Source organism: Zalophus californianus, chromosome 8, assembly GCF_009762305.2.
Source record: "Zalophus californianus isolate mZalCal1 chromosome 8, mZalCal1.pri.v2, whole genome shotgun sequence".
Taxonomy (NCBI): Eukaryota; Metazoa; Chordata; class Mammalia; order Carnivora; family Otariidae; genus Zalophus; species Zalophus californianus.
In genome coordinates, this window is record NC_045602.1 from 54,424,491 (window position 1) to 54,448,034 (window position 23,544).

General features: G+C 36.3%; 1 protein-coding gene across 1 annotated transcript in view; it reads left to right on the forward strand.

Annotated features, from left to right (window-relative positions):
* The window catches only part of PPP3R1 (protein phosphatase 3 regulatory subunit B, alpha), a 71,967-nt gene that overhangs the window by 18,871 nt on the left and 29,552 nt on the right, over positions 1–23,544 (forward strand). The window contains exon 2 of the mRNA XM_027621610.2: positions 14,948–14,987. Coding sequence (XP_027477411.1) covers positions 14,948–14,987 — 40 coding nt within the window. The remainder of the gene's footprint in view (positions 1–14,947; positions 14,988–23,544) is intronic.

The following is a 23,544-nucleotide window of genomic DNA, read 5'->3' on the forward strand; positions in this document are numbered from 1 at the left end:
TGGTCAATTAATTTATGACAAAGGAACAAAGAATATATAGTGGGGTGAGGATGGTCTCTTGAATAAATGATGTTTGGGAAACTGGACCAGTGTCTTACACCATACACAAAATCAACTTAAAATGGATTAAAGACTTGAACATAAGACCTAAAAACATAAAATTAGCAGAAAATTTAGGCAGTAAGCTCCTTGACATCTGTCTTGGTGATTTTTTGGATTTAACACCAAAAGCAAAGACAACAAAAGCAAAAATAGACAAGTAGGACTACATCAAATTAAGAAGCGTCTGCAAAGCTAAGGAAACCATCAACAAAATGAAAAGGAAACTTAATGGGAAAAAATATTTATAGATCATATATCTGATAAGGGGTTATTATCCACAATATATAAAGAGCCTACAGCTCAATAGCAAAATGACAGTCCAGTTTAAAAAAAATAGAGGATCCTTATAAACATTTTCCAGAGAAAACAACAGGTACATGAAAAGATCCTCAGCATCACTAATCATCAGGGAAATGCAAATTAAGACCATAGATATCACCTCACACCTGTTAGAATGGCTGTTATCAAAAAGTCAGATAAGTGTTGGCAAGGATGTGGAGAAAAGGGAATCCGATTGTACATTGTTGGTGGGACTATAAATTGGTGCAGCCATTGTAGAAAATAGCATGAAGGTTTTTCAAGAAATCAGAAATAGAACTATATGATCCAGCAATTTCCACTTCTGGGTATTTATCTGAAGGAAATTAAAACACTAAAAGGTGTATGCACTCTCATGTTCATTGTAGCCTTATTTACAATAGCCAAGACATGAAAGCAACCTAAGTGTCCATCTATGGATGGATGAGTGAATGAATGAAGAAAGTAGGGTGTGTGTATATATACAATGGAGTATTATTCAGTCATAAAAAAGAAGGAAATCTTGCCATCTGCAACAACAGGGTGAGATCTTGAGAGCATTATGCTAAGTGAAATAAGAGAAAGACAAATACTGTATGTTCTCACTTCTGGAATCTTAAAAACAAAACCAAAAACTGAATTCATAGATAACAGAGAACAGATTGGTAGTTGCCAGAGGCAGGAAATAGTGGGTAGGTGAAATGGATGAAGGTGGTCAAAAGGTACAAACTTCGGTTATAAAGTAAGTCATGAGATAATACAGCACGGTGACTGTAGTTAAAAATACTGTATTGCATATTTGAAAGTAGTTAAGAGTAGATGTTAAAAGTTGTCATCACACACAAAAAATTTTGTGATTGTTTTATGGTTACTAATGTTAATTAGACTTACTGTGGTGACCACTTCACAATATATACAAATTTGGATCTTCTTGTATACCTGAAACTAATATAGGTCAGTGATGTCTCAATTAAAGATGTCACTAAAAAAACAAAACTGAACCCCAGGAGATGGTAGGCCTGATATGACCTGGGGCCATAGTTTGCTGACCCCTGATAGATTACCATTCTTTTTTTTTTTTTTTTAAGGTTTTTATGTATTTGAGAGAGGGAGAGCGAGAGAGTACGAGCAGGGAGGAGAGGGAGAAGCAGACTCCCCACTGAGCAGGGAGCCGGATGCAGGACTCATTCCCAGGACCCTGGGATCAGGACCTGAGCCAAAGGCAGACGCTTAACCGACTGAGCCACCCAGGCACCCAGATTATCATTCTTAATTCTCATGCAGTCATTTTCCTCTGTCTTCCTTTTATATCTTTGAATTGTTATCAACTAACATCTTTCAGGATACTCCAGTTTTTCATTCAAAATATAGTACCTCTGACACATTTTCCCTCAGGATCCCCCTTCACTTCAGGTGTTTATGTACATCTTTGCTTTAGTGTTTCTTGACCTTTCATTTGACTAACCTGTATTGTATATTTCATCTACTTACTTTGGCCATAGTCAGGGTGGTCTCTTAGTGTCATCCAGAACTGTGCCACTACTAGGATTTTATTTCCTCTGTTCTGAGATTATTTTCTTAATTATAATTACTGAAAATGCTATGCTTACAGAGTTTTCTATTTTGTTTGGGGATAAAATACAGTACCAAATTAATATTGCTCCTTCCAGGTTTCTGGACAGTTTCCATGTAATAGTGTTTTATATTTTCCATCCCTTTACTCCTCTTCTCAGTTGTCCCCACCTATCTCACACCCTGTTATGTTTTTGTGACTGAGACTACAATGTTAGATATATGAACACTGTGCCAGTGTAAGTTGGAAGTGACAAGTCACTTAAACTTAAGATGAGAGGAAAATGGTTTTGGTAATTTCCTGCTTTTCTTATATAATACAGAAAGGATATAGCCTTGTCGTATATTGGTGAGAATATTACGGGAATTATATTAGCGTGAGTTCAAATTTCGTCTCTGCCACTACCAGCTGTGTGACCTTGTGCAAGTTGTTTGCCCTTGACACCCCCATTTGACCAGAAAATTGTTTGGAAGATAAATGAGATAATGTATGTAAAGTCTCTAAAAGAGTGCCCAGAACATAAATGTGATTTCATTTTTTTTTTTTTGTATTTAGTAAACTTTCCTTTTTTCCATACTTGTCGGTATTTACAAAACTATTAAAGATTTCTTTCTCAGCTTTTACCTTTAAAAAAGTCATCCATGAGAACTAGACAAAGTAACATTTATTGTATTGCATGTTTAGTTTGAACTAAGGTAGTTAATTGAAATTTAAGTTAGTGCATCTGAAGTGTCTGAAGGATATTAGGCAGTTATGTAAAGAATTGTCTTTAATTTGATGAAAATAATGTCATTGTTAGAAGTAAAACCAGATGAAAAGAGCCAGCAGGTTTTTGTTTGTTTTTGTAAACCTAGACTTTGAGAAAGATCTCTGCTTTATTTTTTTAAAATTTTTTAAATTTTTTAAAGATTTTATTTATTTGACAGAGAGAGACATAGCGAGAGAGGGAACACAAGCAGGGGCTGGTAGAGGGAGAAATAGGCTTCCAGCGGAGCAGGGAGCCTGATGTGGGGCTCGATCCCAGGACTCTGGGATCATGACCTGAGCCGAAGGCAGATGCTTAACAACTGAGCCACCCAGGCACTCCAAGATCTCTGCTTTAGTAAAGCAAAATTTTGTCACATATCTGTTGCTACTTGAGAGGTGTTTTACACCTTTGGGAATGAAATCTTATTCTTAAATCCTTTTCATTAATTGCTTACAGTGTATCGAACACTTAAGATATCATTCTCAACTTTTTGGGCGTATACTCAGTTTCAGTCCTGGAAAAACTTCGGGTTGGCATAAAGAGGAAGATTTTTTTTTTTAAAGATTTTATTTATTTATTTGACAGAGAGACAGGAGAGAGGGAACACAGGCAGGGGGAGTGGGAGAGGGAGAAGCAGGCCTCCCGCCCAGCAGGGAGCCTGATGTGGGGGCCTGGGATCATGACCTGAGCCGAAGGCAGACGCCCAACGACTGAGCCACCCAGGCGCCCAAAGATTAATTGGCAAATGGACTGTGTTTAAAGTTCATATAACAGTTGTTTGGACCTTCATACATTTTTTCAAAGAAATTACAAAAAGGGATTTACTTTATAAATTATAAAAGCATATTTCAGTGATAATTCAAAAATATTAATAAGTATTTCCTATGTTTCCATGCACTGGAGAATGACTATAGTGAAAAAAACCCCCTAAGAATACAACCCTTTGAGGACCCCTGGGTGGCTCAGTCAGTTAAGCATGTGCCTTCAGCTCAGGTCACGATTCTGGGGTCTTGGGATTGAGTCCCACAAGGAGCCTGCTTCTCTCTCTGCCTCTGCCCCTGCTCATGCTCTCTTTCTCTGTCTCTCTCTCTCTCTTAAATAAATAAATCTTAAAAAAAAAATACAACCCATTGAAATTTGTGGGATGTAGGTAAAGCAGTGCTGAGAAGGAAACTTACAGCGCTAAATGCGCATTTTAGAAAAGAAAGAAAGAGTCAGTAATCTTGAGCTCCCATCTCAAGAATCTGAAGAAGAAAAAAAAAAGAAGCAAAATCAAGCGACGCCTGGGTGGCTCAGTTGGTTAAGCGTCTGCCTTCAGCTCAGGTCATGATCCCAGGTTCCTGGGATCAAGCCCCACATTGGGCTCCCTGCTCAGCGGGGAGTCTGCTTCTCCCTCTCTCTCTGCCTTTCCTCACTGGCTTGTGCTCTCAATTTTTCTCACTCTCTCCCAAGTAAATCTTAAACAAAACAAAACAAAACAAAATCTACCTAAAGCAAAGAACAAGGAAATAAAAAAACAGAAATCAGTGGAATTGAAGACAAAAGCCAGAAAAATCAATGAAATAAAGAGCTGGTTCTTCAGAAAGATCAATAAATTGACAACCCCTAGCAAGACTGGGAGGATTAGAAGAAGAAACAAATTATCAGTATCAGGAATGATGTGTAGGGTATCACCATAGGCCCTTCAGACATGGAAAAGATAATATGGAGATAAGATGAACAGCTCATACATAATTTTGACATCTTTGATATAATGGACCCGTTCCTTGAAAAATACATACTACCACCCTTCACCCAATATGAAATAGATAATTTGAATAGTCCGCATTACCTTGATACCCCTCCAAAGAAAACATTTCAAAAACTATCAATTTTCCCATATCAGTGTAATGCAAAAATTTTAAGAAAATGGTCAAGAAATAAAACTAAGCAGTATGGGAAAAAAAATTGAATGCCATTACCAAGTATGTCTCACTGCAGGGATGCACAGCTGGTTCACTATTTGAAACTCAATATAAATAATCCACTGTATTAACAGCTAAAGAACAATCACATGATCACATAATTTGATGGAAAAATGCATTTAATAAAATTCAGGACCCATTCATAGTTTCTTTAAAAAAATAAAAATAGATATAGAGGGGGGAACTAACTCAGTTGGATAAGGAATAGCTATGCAAACCTATAGGTAACATTATACTTAATGGCAGAGACTGAATGCTTTTCCTATAAGATCATTAACAAAGTAAATACCTGCTCTCACCACTCTTTCAACATAGTGATGAAAGTTCTACCCACTGGAATAGGCAAGAAAAAAAATAAAGCCATACAGATTGGAAAGAAAAAAAACCTCCCCATTTGTAGATGACATGTTTGTCTACGTAGAAAATTCTGGGAAATCTACAACAGAAAACTAGAACTAATAAATGAGTTCAACAAGATTGTAGGATACAAGATAAACATACAAAAATCATGGTTAATTTTGGGTAGAAAAGAAAAATAGGATTGGTTACGTTAGATATTATTTAATGGATACATTTTAAACTGTGAGATTGAATAACAGGTATCACTATTTCAGGCCCCATCATGTGGTAGGATCTTTATATTTTTATGCAGTAGGGTCTTTAAAATAGTTAACATTTTGTACCCTCAAACATTTGCTAGGTGTAGTTACAGAGTATAATTTTGGCAGCATTGATCAGACTAGAAAATTTTAGGGTTTTGTTTTCCTCCTAAAATAATTTGACAAGTATAGATGTTCTTGACTTCTGTTGGAAGACTAGTCACTGTTTAACAATGGTATACCGTGTTAGCGAACATTTCTGCCATATGATAGCATCATAACTAATTTTTATAGAGTATACACAAGATCCCTGGTGCCAGATTTGTTGCCATAACCAAGGTCATGTTTGATTTGTATTGCTAAGAACTTCTGTTTCTGAGATTTATTGCCCCCCTTTTTTTTAAGGTTTTGTTTATTTATTTGAGAGTGTGCGCACATGTGACGCGAGAGAAGAGCATGGGGGGGAGCTTGGGGGAGGTGGTGCAGAGGGAGAGGGAGAAGCAGACTCCCCTCTGAGCAGGGAGCCCACCTGGGATCATGACCTGAGCCCAAGGCAGATGCTTAACCAACTGAGCCACCCAGGTGCTCCTGCCTCTTCTTTTCTTATGCTGATTGTTGTACTGGCCTACAAAAGAACATAATACAAAGTTAAGCATACCCTATTTGGGAAACCCTTGTCTCCTGGACCAACAGGATGCTTTAAGGAGTTTCTTGACGTTCCATGTCTGTGTTCTCGCTCCCTTTCTCCCTCCCTCCTCTTCTCCTATATTTAAATATGTCTAGCATCTTCATTAGCAGTCAAAAAACAAAAAACGATACAGCTGGAAGGACCCCTTGAAATCATCTAGTCAAACTTTCTTATTTCCTGTATGGAGAAGTCAGTGTCTAGGGTGAGGGGTATTTGTGAACTCAGCTTGATACAGAGACTAGTCTACTGATATTAGCGATTTTTGTTTCTTGGTTCTGTCCTTTTGATCTTTTTACTTCCTTTCACCCAAATTTACCCATCCACAGTTCACATCTTGTTTTATACTTCTGAGAGTAAGGAATATGTGTCCTGGAACAGGCATTAAGATGGTCAGTGATGGGGCGCCTGGGTGGCTCAGTCGTTAAGCGTCTGCCTTCAGCACAGGTCATGGTCCCGGGGTCCTGAGATCGAGCCCCGCATCGGGCTCCCTGCTCCGCGGGAAGCCTGCTTCTCCCTCTCCCACTCCCCCTGCTTGTGTTCCCTCTCTTGCTGTGTCTCTCTCTGTCAAATAAATAAATAAAATCTTAAAAAAAAAAAAGGTCAGTGATTTTACCCTAGAAATTGATTTCCTTATAAAAATTACATTAACTGTGGGAAGTTGGCCAACTTTTGTCTTTCAGCAGATGAAGACATTTAGATTCTAACTTTTTCTTCAAGTCCATATTATTTAGTATTTTTAAAATTTACCATCTTGTGATTATCAATTTTGATACACATTAGATCAGGAGGAATAGGAATTTAATTTCTAAAGAAATTTTCTGGCAAAGAAATGAAGAAAGTATTTTTGGATCTCTTATCTCATTTTGTTTAGAGTTACTTTGATCTTGAAATGTCTAGATGTGAGAGAATAAAAATAAATTTTATAGATGCATACTGTAAAGGTTAGACTTTTCAAAGGGCCTGCTGTCAGAATATGTAGACATTTATCTTTAGGAGACTTTAAGAGGTGACAACATTGTCTTATTTGGTTATAGGCTTTTCTTGGGAACTATATAAATATTACTTACGTATTATAGTACTGCTTGCTTATGAAAAGTGTATGGAGATCCAGATCTTAATAGATACTCATTATGAAAAGTGAGCATTAAGGAAAGCAGAAATCTAAAGTTAATAACTGAACTTTTAAGAATTTATTGAATCTCTTAGTATGTCCTTAATCTAACCATGTTATGTAATACATTGATGCTTAACACGCCACTTAAACCAATTTCCTTAAGGCTATCTGGATTTTTACATGCACCTATAAAATACTTCCTTGCATAAATTTAGGACAGTGTTAAATCTGGGAAGGGATATCGAAAGATAATAAAACAACTGCCTTCATGGAATTTAAGCTCTGAGGAGGGGACTAAGTAAAGGATGAAAGAATTATAAGAATCAAGATTACTGTAAGTTTCTGGTTTCTCATGATACTGTAAAATTTAAAAATTACATAATGTGCTACCTTGAAATGAGTATGTAGGTTATAAACAAAATTTGATATACTTTCATTGTGAATAATAGTATGACAGGAAACCTATTATTTTAAAGAAAGTGATGAGAAATTTTTAAAAAGTAAGGATTTAAATCTATGAGTTAGAAGCAATTCCATTATACTTGAGACTCCTACAGAGTTTTAAAAAATAAGCTTTAGGGGCACCTGGGTGGCTCAGTTGAGTGTCTAATTCTTGGTTTCGGCTCAGGTCGTGATCTCATGGGCCATGAGATCAAGCCCTGCATGGGGCTCCACACTCAGTGGGGTATTTGCTTGAGATTCTCTCTCTCTCTCTCTCTCTCCCCCCCCTCCACCCGATTGTGCACGCACACATGACACGCTCTTTCTCTCAAATAAATGAAAAAAACAAAAACCCAGCTTTATTGAGGTATAACTTACATATAGTAAAATTAACCAATTTTAAGTGTATAGTTAATGTGTCTTGACAAATGTATAGTTTTGTAAGCACCACCACAATCAAGATGTGTAGGACATTTCTGTCACCCTAAAATGTTACCTGATACCCTTTTTCACTGACCCTCTTAATCCCTGATCTTTTGGTAACTATAGTTTGCCTTTTCTAGTACTTAAAAATGGAATCATGCAGCATGTAACCTTTTGTACCTGGCTTCTTTCACTTACTGCTTTTGAGATTCATTTATGTTGTTGTGTGTATGAGTTGTCTTTTCCTTTTCCTGAGTTAGTACTCCATTGTCTGGATATACCACAGTTTATCCATTTGACAGCTGATGCACATTTAGATTGTTTATTTGGGCTGTTAACAAAGCTTCTGTGGCCATATGTGTACAATCTTTGCATGGACATGTTTTCATTTCTGAATGTTACATTAAACTTAATAGTAAGAATCCATCAAACTCTCCCAAAATGGCTGTGTCATTTGGGGTTCCCACCAGCAGTGTATAAAAATTTCATTTGTTTCATATCTTCAACATACGTCAGCATTTTTACTTTTACCCGCATATACTATATGTCTGGGTCTTAATTGCTGTTGCAAATTACCATTAACTTAGTGGCTTAAAACAGCACCTAGTTATTATTTCATAGTTCTGTAAGTCAAAGTTCAAATGGGGTGTCTCTTCAGGGACTCAAAAGGCTGAAATCCAGGTGTTGGCCAGAGTGAGCTCTCTTGTCTGCAGGTTTTGGGAAAGAATCTGTTTCCGGGCTCATTTAGGTTGGCAGGATTCAGTTTCTTGCTGTTGTAGGATTGAGATCTCTGTTTACTTGTTCACTGTCAGCTGGAGGCTACACTCAGCCCTTAGAAGAAGCTGCCTGCCCTCAGTGGCATGTGGTGCAATCCCTAGTCTTGAATTCGAATCTCTGACTTCCCCTCTTTGCTCTTAAAAGGCTCTTATGATTAGAACAGACCCACCCTAATAATGTTATCTTAAGGTCAACTGATGTGGAACCTTAATTACATGTACAAAATCCCTTTGAGCCAGTACCTAGATTAGTATTTGAGTAACTGGGAAAAGATGTTTGTATACCTAGGGCTGGGAATTTCAGAGAGGGCCATCTTAGAATTCCGCCTTGCATATAACCATTTGTTCTCCATTTTCAGCAACATTTGGTATGTCAGTTTTTAAATTCTAGGCATATATATACTAGTTGCAAGTATTGTGGTATCTAATTGTAGTTTTAATTTGCATTTGGCTGATGTCTAATGATGTGAAACATCCTTTCATCTTGCTTATTTGCTGTGTCTGTATCTTTTGTTATACAATATCTACTCAAGTGTTTTGTTTTTTCCCTTTTTAAATACTGATATTCATTTGTTTTAGCATCATTTGTTGCAAAGGTTTTTTTTTCCCCCATTGAATTACCTGGACACCTTTGTCAAAAACACTTAACTTTTTGTGTATGTGTGTTTACATTTTATTCTTTTGCGTTGATCTTTATGTCTAGTCTTAAACCAATATCACTCTATTAACAACTCTAGCTTTATAATAATTATTTAAGTCAGTGTAACTCCGTCAACATTGTTCCTTTGTTTGGCTACTTAAGTCTATATAGAAATGCATTTGATTTTTGGGTTCTGATAGTCTTTTGCAGTTTGTTTAGTATTTATGTACATACATACATACATACATGTTATCATGTTATCTGCAAGTAAAGGCAGTTTAACTTCCTATTTCCAATCTGTATGCCTTTTATTTCTTCTCTCTTGCCTGATTGCACTAGTGCAGATATCTTGTTCCTGATCTGAGGGAGAAAGCATTTAGTCTTCCCCATATTAAGTGTGATGTTAACTGTAGGCTTTTTGTAGATAGCCTTTATAGATTGAGGAAGATCCTTTGCTTGCTGGATTGTGGTTCTTATTTTTTCATGAATAGGTGTTGAAATTTGTCTTACTGTATTTGTTGAGATGATCATATGGTGTTTTTTCTTTTTTAGTCAGTGTAGTGAATCACATTGATTTGGAATATTAAACCAACCTTAGATTGCTGGGATATTCCTCATTTGGTCATGGAATTTTACTTTTAAATTTTTTTTCTGGATTTGCTCAAATATTGTTAAGGATTTTTGCATCTGTTGTCATGAAGAAGCATGGGAGTATAGTTTTCTTTTTTTGTAATGTTACTGTCTCATTTTGGTATGAGGGTAATATTGGCCTCATTAAATGAGTTAAATATTCCTTTCCCCTTCTGCTTTCTGAAAGAATTTGTGTAGGGTTGGCATGTTTTTTCTTCGAATACATTGTTAAATTGACCAGTGAAGCCATCCAGGTCTGTAGTTTTCTTTCTAGGAAAGTTTTTAACTCAAATTCAGTGTATTTTAATAGTTGTAGAGCTGTTCAGCTTTTCTCTTTTATCTTGAGTCAGTTTTGTCATATACTGTCTTTCAAGAAACTTGTCCGTTCATCTGAATTATAAAATTTGTTTTCATAATGTTGTTTAGAAAATTCCTTTATTTTTCTTGTAATGTCTACAGGATTTGTGTTGATTTGCCTTGGGGGTTTACTTATTGATCTTTTCCAAAAAATGGGTTTTTGTCTTTATTGATTTTTCTTCTGTTTGTCTACTTCTATTTTATTAATTTCTCATTTTTTTCTTTCTAGTTTTCTCTTTGTTTAGGTTAACTTATTCTTTTTCTAGCTTTTTACTTTGGGAACAGATCATTGTGTTTTGGACCTTCTCTTGTAACAGCATTTTCCTCAAAACATTGCTTAACCTGTATCCCACAAATTCTGATAGGTTCTGTTTTCATTCTATTCAAAATATTTTCTGATTTCTCTTGTCATTTTCTCTGTGACTCATGGGTTATTATTTAGAATTGTGTTTTGTTCCAAATTTGAATATTCCCAAATACCTTCATCCTAATGGGAGAATATATTCTGCATGATTTTAGACCTTCCAAGTTTATTGAGACTTTTTTAGGCTCAGAATAATGTCTTTGTGATTGTTCCATGTGCATTGGAAAAGAATATTCTGCTGGTTTAGGACATGTTGGTTGATAGTGTGTTGTTAATTTTTTGTTGTTGTTCTACTGGTTTTCTATCAGTTACTGTGAGGGAAATACTAAAATCCCCCAAATGATTGACTGTTTGCCCTTATGTTCTTTAAGTGTTTAATTTCATTTATTTTGAAACTCTGTTCCTGTGTGTTTTTTGTAGACCTAATTATAGTGTGGTGGTGGGAGTTCCTCACATATGCACACAGTTTCTGGACATCAGCTGGATATCCTATAATTCAACTCAATTCTGACATCATCTACCTAGAGATAGCATCAGATTCCACAAGTGAAGGGCTCACCTAGCTATGACCTGTTTTTTTTTTTCTTTTAAGATTTATTTATTTATTTATTTGAGAGAGAGAATGAGATAGAGAGAACATGAGAGGGGGGAGGGTCAGAGGGAGAAGCAGACTCCCTGCTGAGCAGGGAGCCCGATGTGGGACTCGATCCCGGGACTCCAGGATCATGACCTGAGCCGAAGGCAGCCACTTAACTGACTGAGCCACCGAGGCGCCCTTTAATTGTAGTTGTTAAGAGTGATACACTTAACATCATATCATTCTCAAAATGTTTGGATTTAAATCTGCCATCCTGCTATTTTACTTTCTATTTTTTCCACATTTGATTTTTGTTTCTTTTTTCCTATTTATCTGCCTCCCTTTGGATTGAGTATTCTTTATGATACCATTTTATTTATCTTTTTATTAAAAAGTGATTGCTCTAGGGTTTATAATATACATCTTTAACATTATGCTCTACTTTCAAATAACATTGTAATGTTTCCCTCATAGTGTATGATCTTGACAACATACATCCTTCTTCTGTCTCATATTTGAGCTGCCCTTGTAATACAGTTTACTTCTACAGTATACATTTTACACCCCAGAATACATTTTTGTTATGTTTGTGTTAAACAGTTATATTTTAAAGACACTTAAAAATGAGAAAAAAGTCTTTTATATTTACATAACATGTTTACCATTTCTGATGATCTTCATTGCTTGGTCTAGATCCAAACTTCCATTTAGTATCATTTTTCTTCTGCCTGAAGAATTTTCTTGTGACTTTTTTTGTAGTGCATGTGTATTGGAGCTTAATTCTTTTAGTTTTTGGTTATCTGGGGAAAGTATTTGCCTTACTATTTGAAAGATATTTTTGCTGGGCACAAGATTAGACAGGTTGAGGTCAAAGTAATCTTTTGGGTATATGGGTTCTAAGTTTGGGAGACAGATGAGGCATTCAGTGTTAGTGGAGAAGCACTGAAGGGCTCCAGCTGGTCTGGTCCTTGGGTTTTGTGGATGCTGGCTAGCTGGGAATGATAAACATAGAGGATGGATGGTATTATTTATAAAGAATTGATAACATTATAAAGGTCAGTGGGTTGAAGAAACAAGGACCTGGTTTCAGAGTTCTCCATGAAGCTACCATATAACCTTTTTGCCCTCACTTTTTTTTAAGTTTTATTTATTTATTTAAGTAATCTCTACACCCAGTGTGGGGCTTGACCTCATGAGCCTGAGATCACAAGTCTCATGTTCTACTGACTAAGCCAGCCAGGCGCCCCATGCCCAGTTTTAAGACAATTAAAATATTAAAATATTTTAAGTGATTAAATGATAAATGATTAAAATATTAATCATTATTGTCAAAGAAACCCAAACCAAAACCAACCAAACAAACAAAAAACAACAACCCAATTCAGAATGACAATCCAAAGTATTAATTGTATTGTTTTTTTGAGAGCCTCTCAAGAAACATGCTTACTCTTAAGGTAGAATAGAATGAGATTTTTTTTTTTTTTTAAGCGTTTTTTAAGGGGCTCCTGGGTGGCTTAGTTGGTTAAGCGTCTACCTTCGGCTCAGGTCATGATGCTGGGATCAGCCCCGCATTGGGCTCTCTGCTTGGCAGGGAGCCTGTTTCTCCTCCTCCCTCTGCCTGCCACTCGCCCTGCTTGTGCTTGCTCTCTCTCTCTGTCAAATAAATAGACAAAAAAAATTTTTTTTTAATTTGTCAGAGAGAGAGAGCGCACAAGCAGGGGGAGCAGCAGAGGGAGAGGGAGAAGCAGGCTCCTCACTGAGCAAGGATCCTGTTGTGGGACTTGATCCCAGGACCCTGGGATCATGACCTGAGTCAAAGGCAGACGCTTAATGACTGAGCCACCTAGGCGTCCCGAGATAGACAGAATTTTAAAAAATAATAAATACATAAATAATAAATTTAAAAAAGTGTATTTTAAAAATTTAGGCATGAAATATGTGAGGCAGTAAAAGATAGGAATCGTGGTAAGAATCTTAAATCCAGTAATAGGTGGAATAAGCAAGAACTCTGTTTCTGCTCATTACTATCACATTTTATTAATTTTTGCTCTTTCTTCTATTTTTAAAATATATTTGATAAAGTAACCTAAAATTAACCAGCTCTGAAAAATTGCAGTTATCTGCTATAATTTTCAAGGGAAAGACTAATTATTGGTGACATAAGAATTGAGGATGCTAATTTACTGGTAACTTTTCTTAGACCTCAAATTTACATAGTATAAGATACTTTTAGGAGTTTAAAAGCTAATGAGCCAAACTAAAATGTTTTTTTCAGGCTGTATTCGGCTCAGGTCATGATCCTGGAGTCCCAGGATCGAGTCCCACATCGGGCTCCCTGCTCAGCGGGGAGTCTGCTTCTCCCTCTGCCCTCGCCCCTCTCGTGTGCGCTCTCTCTCTCTCTCTCTCATTCTCTCTCTCAAATAAATAAATAAAATCTTTAAAAAAAATAATTTCTTAATCTCTATATTCATATGTTAATCCTGTTATACACATTGCTAGACAAGGTCAAGGTTAGGTAAATAGAATGAATATAGGATGCATGCTACTCTGATTTTATCACTGAACTTTAAAAGCTCAATTTATGTTATTTTAAATTCTGTAGACTTTTTTTTTTTTTAAGACTTTATTTATTTTAGAGACGGGGCTGGGGAGAAGCAGAGGGAGGGGGAGAAGCAGAGGGAGAGGGACAAGCAGACTCTATGCTGAGCCCAGAGCTGGATGTGGGGCTTGATCCCCCGACCCTGAGATCATGACCTGAGCCAAAATCAAGAGTAGGATGCTTAACCAATTGAGCCATCCAGGCGCCGCTAAATTCTGTAGACTTTTTAAAAGATCTTCATGATTTTTACCTCATGTGAGTCTGTTGTACTTGGAGTTTTTACTGTTTTAGATTTAGAACTACTCCTGGTTTTATAACTTATCAAAATGGTGTGATCGTCCACCAGGTACTTGACATCCCTGGGCTCAGTTCATTAAGAATTATTAAATGTAAGCTTCGGGCAAGGTCTGTAGTTTTTTTAGAGCTCTTTTTTCCTTAAATAGATTCAAATGGAATCCTGTATAGAAAACAGATGGTTGGTTTTATATATTTTATAAATATAGGAATTCAGATAAATCATATTAACGTGGAGTTTATCCATGAAATAAGACTTAAAAAAATTTGAATTGGCTATCTTACGTTAGACCCACCTTCCAATGAATATTTGTCTTATTTTAGTTGCACAGCATATAGAAAATTGTTTTAGTGCCGTTATAAATGTTTTTGGTTTTTTCTTTTTAAGAGCTTTACAGTCTCAGGAAACTTCATTTAAATAGAGGTGGCAGGAGAAGCTTTTTTTCTGAGCTCTGTCCCAAATTGAATTCAGTTAGAGCCTTGATAGTCTCCAGTGTGTTATAGTTTGGTAGACAACATATTTAGGGCATTAAAAATATTTAAAATAAATTTTAACTCAAATGTTTGTGTAAGTCACACAGCTCAGGCCTGTTTGATTCAAGAGCACTGTCATGTGTAATTTTTTTCATATAAAAAAACTATAGATATAGCTACTTTGGTTTTTGGCTTATTTCCCTATGTTTTGTGACTCAAAATATTTAACCTTTTAAAGAAATTTGTGTCAATTTTGGGACTAATTATTATTTATTTCTTTTCTCCAGGGAAATGAGGCAAGTTATCCTTTGGAAATGTGCTCACACTGTAAGTCAGATATTCTTGTTATCAAGAATTTCTTTTATTTACACATCTCTATGTATGTATATATATCATACCCCTCTATATATCTTTATAGCAAAGTTAGCCCTTAACTATTTTAAAGTGGGTAATGAATTTGACATAGTCTTTTTAAGTTATTAGAGTAGGGAAATTTTTTTAAATAAACTGTTCTTTATTATCTACACTATGCTGTAGTTACAAATCAACCCTCAAATCTCAGTGGAGCAACCCAACAGAAGTTTTTCAGATTAACAAAGTTTCAAGTAAACAGCTAGTTTATTTATACTTTGGTAACAAAATGTTTGTTGAAGGCAAAACTTCCATAGACCAAGTAGCTATTGCAGAAGATGTTTCTCAGGGGAATGAGGAGTATAAAAAATGTGGGTGGTCTGGTCATTTCTGACCATACTGGAGAATGTGAAGAAAAAAAATGACAGTTTTAGAAATTCGTGGTTTAAGGATCAGAGGACCAAGGAGATTAAATAAAAATCATAAAGTCTCTTGTGTGGAAGGGCAATAAGTGGGTAAAAGAGAGATCTTTAGAAGTGGAATAGGGACTTTTGGTAAATTTAGCTGCCATCATGAGGTCCCAGAATCCCTAAACCATTCTGAATCTTCTTGCCCTTTCTGTCCCTGTTTGATGGAGCTGGCTCTTCCTTCTTTGGAGACTCCTTACCTTGTGATGAAGTGTCACTTCCTTTGTGTCTTACTAAAACCGTTTTCCCAGTTGCTCTTTATGTTTCACTGGTCTCCTTTCCCCAAAACACATGTCAGTTTCATTCTCTTCAACACCTTTGCTTGCTTGTGAGCTCTGGGTAGAATGCTGTTCTGTCAGCTCTTTATTTGACTGACTGCGTTGTCATTCTGTCAGCATAAATGTCACCTGTTTGGAGATGTGTTCTCTCTCTCTACTCTGCTTAGATTCTCTCTTATCATGAATAGTATCCTGTTTATTTTCTTTAAAATAGTTATAATCTGAAATTATTTATTAATCATTTTATCTTACATTTTGTGACTTCCTACAATTTAAAAAAAATTTTTTAAATGGTCATACTCTAAGACCAGTCACCTGTAATTCTGCCATCCCATCTCCTGTTTACATTTTATTTTGTTTCCTCCCAGGCTTTTTCAAATGAGTTTCTTATGTAATTATGATCATATGTAAGTGTATGTTTTCTATTTTAAACATGAGGCTAAATCGTTACATCAGCATATTGCTAGAATTGACTGAAAATCAAACCTAAATATGACACTGTAGACCAGGGGTTGGTAAACTACTGCCTACCGGCAGTTTTTGTTAATAAAGTTTTGTTGGAATACAGCTGGACCCATTTGCTTATATACTGCCTATGGCTTTTTTCATGTGACAGCAGCAGAATTGAATAGTTGTAACAAAGACCATGTAGTATGCAAAGCCTAAAATATTTACCACCCAGTCTGTTACAGAAAAAGTTTGCCAAATCCTGTTACAAACTGTCGTGGTCCTCTGGATTGGAGAACTGTCACTTCTGTCAGTGTCTAACCTACCTCTGAAATAAGATCCAAGATTAGAGTAGTTACATACTGGTGTCCCGGGTGTTATCTAGATCTATAATTCTTGTCTCTGGCAAAGTTTACTGTGTCAGTTTTATAGTTTCTTTAGAATTGAAAGGATTCTGTTTAAAATTGTGCCTTGCCACTTAGTGTTTGGTTTAAGCATGTGACATAATTATCTCTCCAGTTGCTAGTGGGCAAAAAGGAGTTCTGGAAATCTGTAATTAGCTGGGCTTCAGACTGCAAATAGAGTTGGGATTGGCTATTGGGATTACAACAGGAAAGAGGTTTTAGGAAGTTAGTTTTTGTTTCTTTGCCAAGGAAAGAGGTCCCTAAGGGGACACACTTCCAGGATGGCAAAGACCAATTTTAAAAAAAAAATATGTGGTATTTGAAATTTCATACACTATTAAAGCTGCTCCTTTCAGTTTTATCATTAGAACTATATCTTCTTTCTTATGACTTCATTTATGTTTTTATGAAACTGTTGAGCCTTGTTACTAAAGATCTATACTTGTCAGTGATTGTTCAACCAGCTATGAATCTTATCTGGATTTTTCTCTGTTCCCTATTTGGTTCACTAGAATAAAATGTGCTTTTACCAATTTTATACATAATTTGGATGAATTTCCCCAAAGTGAACCTGTCCACATTAAAACTACTACTTTTCCCCCACCCACATGTTGCAGTAAACTTTTTTGCTCATTTAAGAAACCTCTTCATTATTGAAAGAGCTTATTGTTATCTGTGAATAGCTACTTCACTATTTATACTTCCTTGTTCAGGTAAAATGATGTCATGCCTTCTCATCCCTCCAAGACCCTCCTCGATTCTATGTTTTATATAATTGTCCCTGCCTTGAGTAGTTTTAACTCTTCATGTAGTTACTGTCTGTTTTGTTCTTCTAGTATTTAAATCATGCTTTTTAAAAAGGTAAGAAGAATCTAAATTATATCCTGTAAGGTACTGTCTTTGGCCCTGTGATAAACAGATAAGTAAGCACCCGCAAAGTGCTTACAGTCTGGCTATTGGGTGAAATTATTACAGTACAAGTAAACCATTATGAGAAATAAAAAAGGTGGGAAAATTACTTTTGGTTGGGGACATTAAGAAAAACTTCATGGAAGTGCACCTGGGTGACTCAGTTAAGCGTCTCACTCTGCTCAGGTTATGATCTCAGGGTCCTGAGAGAGAGATCAAGTCCCTTGCCTGGCTCCACTCTGGGTGTGGAGCCTGCTTAAGATTCTCTCTCTCCAAAAAAAAAAAGCTTTTTGGAAGGGATGATGCTTGAAAATGGTTCTGGAAGCTGTATGAGTTGAATGCTGATTAGTTCCTTACCTGTCTGGTCCATTTGTTTTTTTCAATCTCCTTAAATTCCATCCAGGTCTTCAACATTCTATCCAAATCCCCTACATAATCCTTTCCAGTACTCTGCTTTTAATCAGTGCTTTGTCTCCTGATTCGTAAGAAAATTGGAAACATTTTAAGTGTTAGCCTTCACATGTCCCCACCTCCACCTTCCACCCCTGCCTGCTGAATTTCCCAGTCCCATTCATACTTTACTAACTGCTTCTGTCAGTGTCAGAGTTCGTGTTATATATAGCTCCCTTACTTAGGGTCAGCCTCTTGTGCTTTTAACTTCATCCAGTCTCATCTCTAGGACCTTATTTTGTTTCTCTTGTTTTTTTCCTATGTCTTTGATGTCTTCAGCCTCTTTATCTCTCTTCAGTTTACACATCTAACCAACTATGCTGTGATTCTGATCCTGTGTGTACCTTTTACTTTTTCTTCTCCTTGAGCTTCTCAAAAAAAGAGCATATACATTTTTCTCTATTTCCTTATTTCTGTTCATTTCTTGGCCTGCTGCATTCTGGCTTTCATCTCTTACTACTGTCATGAAACTGTTACTGTTAAGGTCACCTTCATTTTATTGACACATTGCCTGTTTGCCAAATTTGATGGATTGAAAAAACCTGTAAAGTCATTTGTGATGGTTGGGGAAATTGGAGCATGATTATTTAATATCAAGGAGTTATTACCTTATTAAATATTTTTTCAAGTAATGTTATTGTGATGTTTTTAAAAAGAAATTTTAGAGATAAATACTGATCAATTACAAGGAAATGGTATGTCTGGGATTTGTTGTAAGATAATTGAAATGGGTATATAAATAAAATAAGATTTCTCATGTGTTAATTGAAGCTGGTTGAAGCTGGATGATAGGTATATGGGATTCATTAAACTATTTGATTCGTTAAACTATTGTATGTGTCTGAAATTTTCCGTTATTAAAAGTTTTTTTTTTAATGAATAGAAAAAGAGAGAGGGAAGTAACTAAAGAGTAATATCAAGAGAAATAATTGATTTATAGTTAAGTATGGCATGCAACACAGCAAGCTTTAATAATAATAAGAGGCTGTTTAAGCAGTTTTCACCAATAAAGGAATTGAGGCATTGACAGTAGAAGCCATAAGTGCAATGCCTGGCATAAAGCAGATGCTGAGTAAATAGCTGTTGACTGAATAAGCTAGTAAGAGCTCGCAGCTGGAGTAAGAGACAACTACTTGGATAATTTTAAAGGCTGTACCTTTAGGAAAACTCAATAGTTACCAATGGTGATTGGTATTTATTTTCATAAATAATCACAGCAAATACTTATATGGCATTTGACATGTGCCAGGCATTATTCTAAGCAATTCACATACATTAATCTTTTTAATCCTCACTATAGCCTCATGAGAGAGTTTTACTTTCCCTGTTGTATAGATGAGCAAACAGGAGGTAGAGGGACTTCGGTAACAGGCTTAAGGCCACACAGCAGCAGGTAAAGTAACAAAACCATGAGTTGATCTCAAGTAGTCATGCTCCAGAGTCATGTTTTTAATCACCTTCCTTGTAGTAGGTTTTACAAGGTAAATGTTATATTTGATTTTAGGTAAAACTGGACTTGTCCAATACATAGATAGGTATTCTCCTCCTCTCCTCCCCCTCCTCCTCCTTATAGTTTTGTTTCTCAATTCAGTGTTCACTTCTTATTGAGTTAAATTATTCTAGGCCATTGTGACTTTGTTGTCTGTTGGCTAGCCTGGCTGGACTAGGAAATGTACACTCTACTGGGGTGATTTGCTTCAAGTTGAGACCTTAGTTGTAAGTTGGCATGATAACTTGGAAAAGTGGCTGAGTACAAGTTACTACAGAGAGTTGAAGCAGAGACTGAATGGGGGAATAGTTGGAAGTTTGAGTGGAAACTCAGATTCAGCTAATTTTTACTGATGATAAAACCAGTATAATTCTGAATGTTTCTGATAAAATTGGTAAACTTAGGTCTGGCTTATTTCGTAGGCTGAATGTAGGTGAAAGAAATTTTTTTTTTTTTTTTTTTTTAGATTTTATTTATTTTAGAGATAGAGCATGAGCAGGGGGAGGGGCAAAGGGAGAGGGAGAGAGAGAATTCCAAACAGATTCTGCACTGAGTGGAGTCTGATGCGGGGCTCTATTCCACAACCCAAAGATCATGACCTGAGCTGAAATCAAGAGTCAAACGCCCAACCAACTGAGCCACCCAGGCGCCTCAAGAAATCTTTTATCTAAAAAGATTTCTCAGTTTTCTTTCATTAGAAGGTGACTTCTTGGCCGACTCTGAAGGCATGTCCTTTTGCATAAAGAACTATCTGTAGAAACCTTGAAGACCTAATTCGCCTTTAGGACACTGCTCTCATTGTAAGTAAACAGTCTCATATTCAGGCAATTTTGCTTCTGGTTTGAGTATTTACAGGTGACTTGAAAGTGTAGAGACTATTTTGTGCTATTAATTTCTGCTTTTAACCAGATTGTTGCAGGAAAGTTTACGTATTCCTATTCTTTAGAATCTAGTTTTTCTTTGTTATGAAAACAAACTTTTTCAGAGAAAAAGTTAATCTAAGGTGAATTTAATTTCTTTTTATTTCTGCATTCCTCTTTTCCTTATATGGACTAGCTTAATTCCATTCAGTATTCTTTTTTTTTAAAGATTTTATTTATTTATTTGACAGAGACGCAGCAAGAGAGGGAATACAAGCAGGGGGAGTTGGGAGAGGGAGAAGCAGGCTTCCCGCAGAGCAGGGAGCCCATTGTGGGGCTCGATCCCAGGACCCTGGGATCATGACCAGATCTGAAAGCAGACGCATAATGACTGAGCCACCCAGGCACCCCTCAGTATTCATTTTTTAAAGATTTTATTTACTTAAGAGTGCACCCACGAGCGGGGGGAGGGGCAGAGGAGGAGAGAGAGAGAATCTCAAGCAGACTGCCTGCTAAACAGAGCCCGATGCAGGGTTCAATCTCATGACCCTGAGATTATGACCTGAGCTGAAATCAAGAGTCAGGTGCTTAACTGACTGAGTCACCCAGGTGCTCCCCATTCGATTTTTAAATAACGTGTGTTCTAAAGAGTGATTTCTGGTTGACTCTCAAACCTTTATTCATCATCTCAGAAATCTTTGGAAGAAACCTTTTTAATATCAATAAAATTTCAGTTTGAATGTGCACAGGTCAAAATGTTTCAAAACATTTTATTCCTATAGGAGTGCCTGGGTGGCTTATTCGGGTAAGCATCTGCCTTTGGCTCAGCTCATGATCCCAGGCTCCTGGAATCAAGCCCTGCGTTGTGCTCCCCGCTCAGCGAGTAGTCTGCTTCTCCTCTGCCCCACCTCCCTCTCCCCCTCCTCATGCTTGTGCTCCCCCTTTCTTACATGCACTCTCTCAAATAAGTAAAATCTTTTTACAAAACCATTTTATTCCTACCAGACTATTTAGTATTAAACTTTTTTGTCATTAACTTTGGAAATTGACTTTTACATTTGTTATTTTGATGAAAATATTCATAAATGTATCACATAGTTCATGTTTGTTAATCTACCAGCCATGATTTACCATGTACTTAGTAATTTAGTGATCCTGAACTCTTTATTTTGCCTATTCACTGAGAATTACTTATATTCTGCTTTCTTTGAGTAAAACTTTAGGGCTGAATAATGGAGAGAAAGATGAAAAGTTTTCTAAAGCATAGTGTATGACTTGAACATCTGGGTTTTGAGTTGTTACCTTGTTTTTTGTTATAGATAACTTAAAAAAAAATCCTGGGTTGTCTGCCAGGTTCTAAATATTTTAAGTTTTTAGGCAGGTAGTGTTAAGAAAAACTGAGGTGCTAGGCTATCCAATTTTGGTGTGGTAGCACTTACAAATTTGAGGTTTTAACAATGAAGTGCATGACATGTAATGTGATTGTCTACCAGAATTTCAATAATTTGAGGGCGCCTGGGTAGCTCAGTTGTTAAGTGTCTGCCTTCAGCTCAGGTCATGATCCCAGGATTCTGGGATCGAGCCCTGCATCAGGCTCCCCACTCTGCGGGAAGCCCGTTTCTCCCTCTCCTGCTCCCCCTGCTTGTGTTCCCTCTCTCTCTCTGTGTCTCTCTGTCGGTCAAATAAATAAATAAAATCTTAAAAAAAATTTTTTTTCCAATAATTTTATAGTGGTATGTAGAAGTTAGTTACTTTAACTGGTGAAAAAGCCTAGCCAACCAGTTAGCAAAAGTATAGTGAATTCTTGGATCTGCTTCAGAATGTTAGGGCAAAGGGTAAGGAAAAATATACAAAAAAGGAGAGATTTGGGGCACAAATACAGCGAGTAATAGCATCTGCCCAGAGTAAATTTCAAGAGATGTAATAGATAAAATAGAAGCAAAACTAATCAGTGAAATAGTAGGAGATAAATAAAATCAAATCTTCTGATTGAAAGAGCATTCTGATAACCAAGAAGTTTTGGTGAAAAAAGATCAACATTTAGTCTCAACTTCTTTTGTAATTTTGAAATTCTAAAAGTAGAAAGAAAACCCTAAAAGCTGCTAGACAGGGAAAAAAATTGCCTAAAAAGAATAGGAGTCTGTTGGCATTGGATTTCTTAGCAGCAGCAGTAGATATTAGAAAGCTGTGGAGCAATTTATTCAAAGTTCTGAATTCCTAAATCCAGAATTTGGTACCAGTTGCAATGATTATTCAGGTATGAGATCTAATTAAAGACATTTTCAGATTTTAAGGACTTGGGAAATTTACCTTTCATAAGTTCTTGAATATGTCCCCAGAAAAATGAAATAGAAGTTAAAGAAGATGAAATGAGATCCAAGAAACCAAATCTCTAAGACACCAGTGAAAAGGTGTCTTAGAGAAAAGGATAACTGCTATGCCAGTGAGCCTAGAAAACAACTGGTGCAAATTAAAGCAAGAAGCTAGAATTGTCTGAAAAATGTCTTCAAAAAGAAAGAAAAGCCATTATATAAATTGTGTGCTGGAACCTACCTTCCTTCCCTTCCTTCCTCTCTTCCAGAATTTCTTAATGTAAAAGGCAAGTCAATAAGAAAAAAAAAAAAAAACCCTGAGTATATAGTGTCACACTATTGATAAACCATATTGAACTCTGGAGCAGCCATAAATAAGTCTTGAATAATTGGTGTTGTAAAGTAAAAGAAGACTCTTAAATATGCATTCTTTTGTGAAAATACCATATTTTGGGGGGAGTTTGGGATGGGGAGTAGTACAAAACTAAAGTGCCACTAAGTGTTTAAATGCAACAGAACAGAGGGACAGATAAAAATAAGAGGAAAACCTGGAGAATATGATGTGTAATGGGTTGGGGGTTGGATTTGACTTACAAAACAATGGAAATCTTTAAGAGCTGTATCTTTTGAGTAAGATATATTACTGACCTACAGCGTATGCTTAGGTTTAAAAAAAAAAAAAAGGTGTGACTTTTAAGCCATGGTTATTAATAACAGAAAGCTCGTTGTTTTTATGATCTTATAAATATGTGCTTTTTTTCAGTAGCTTATTGCCTATTTTGATTAGAACCACAATGTAGATAAACCAAAAGGAGAAAAACAATATCAATACAAACACCTTCAGTAGGAAAACCAGTAATGTATAAATTGGAGAGCCTCTCAGAATTATATGGTTTGATTTTTCTCTGTCTGGAGTG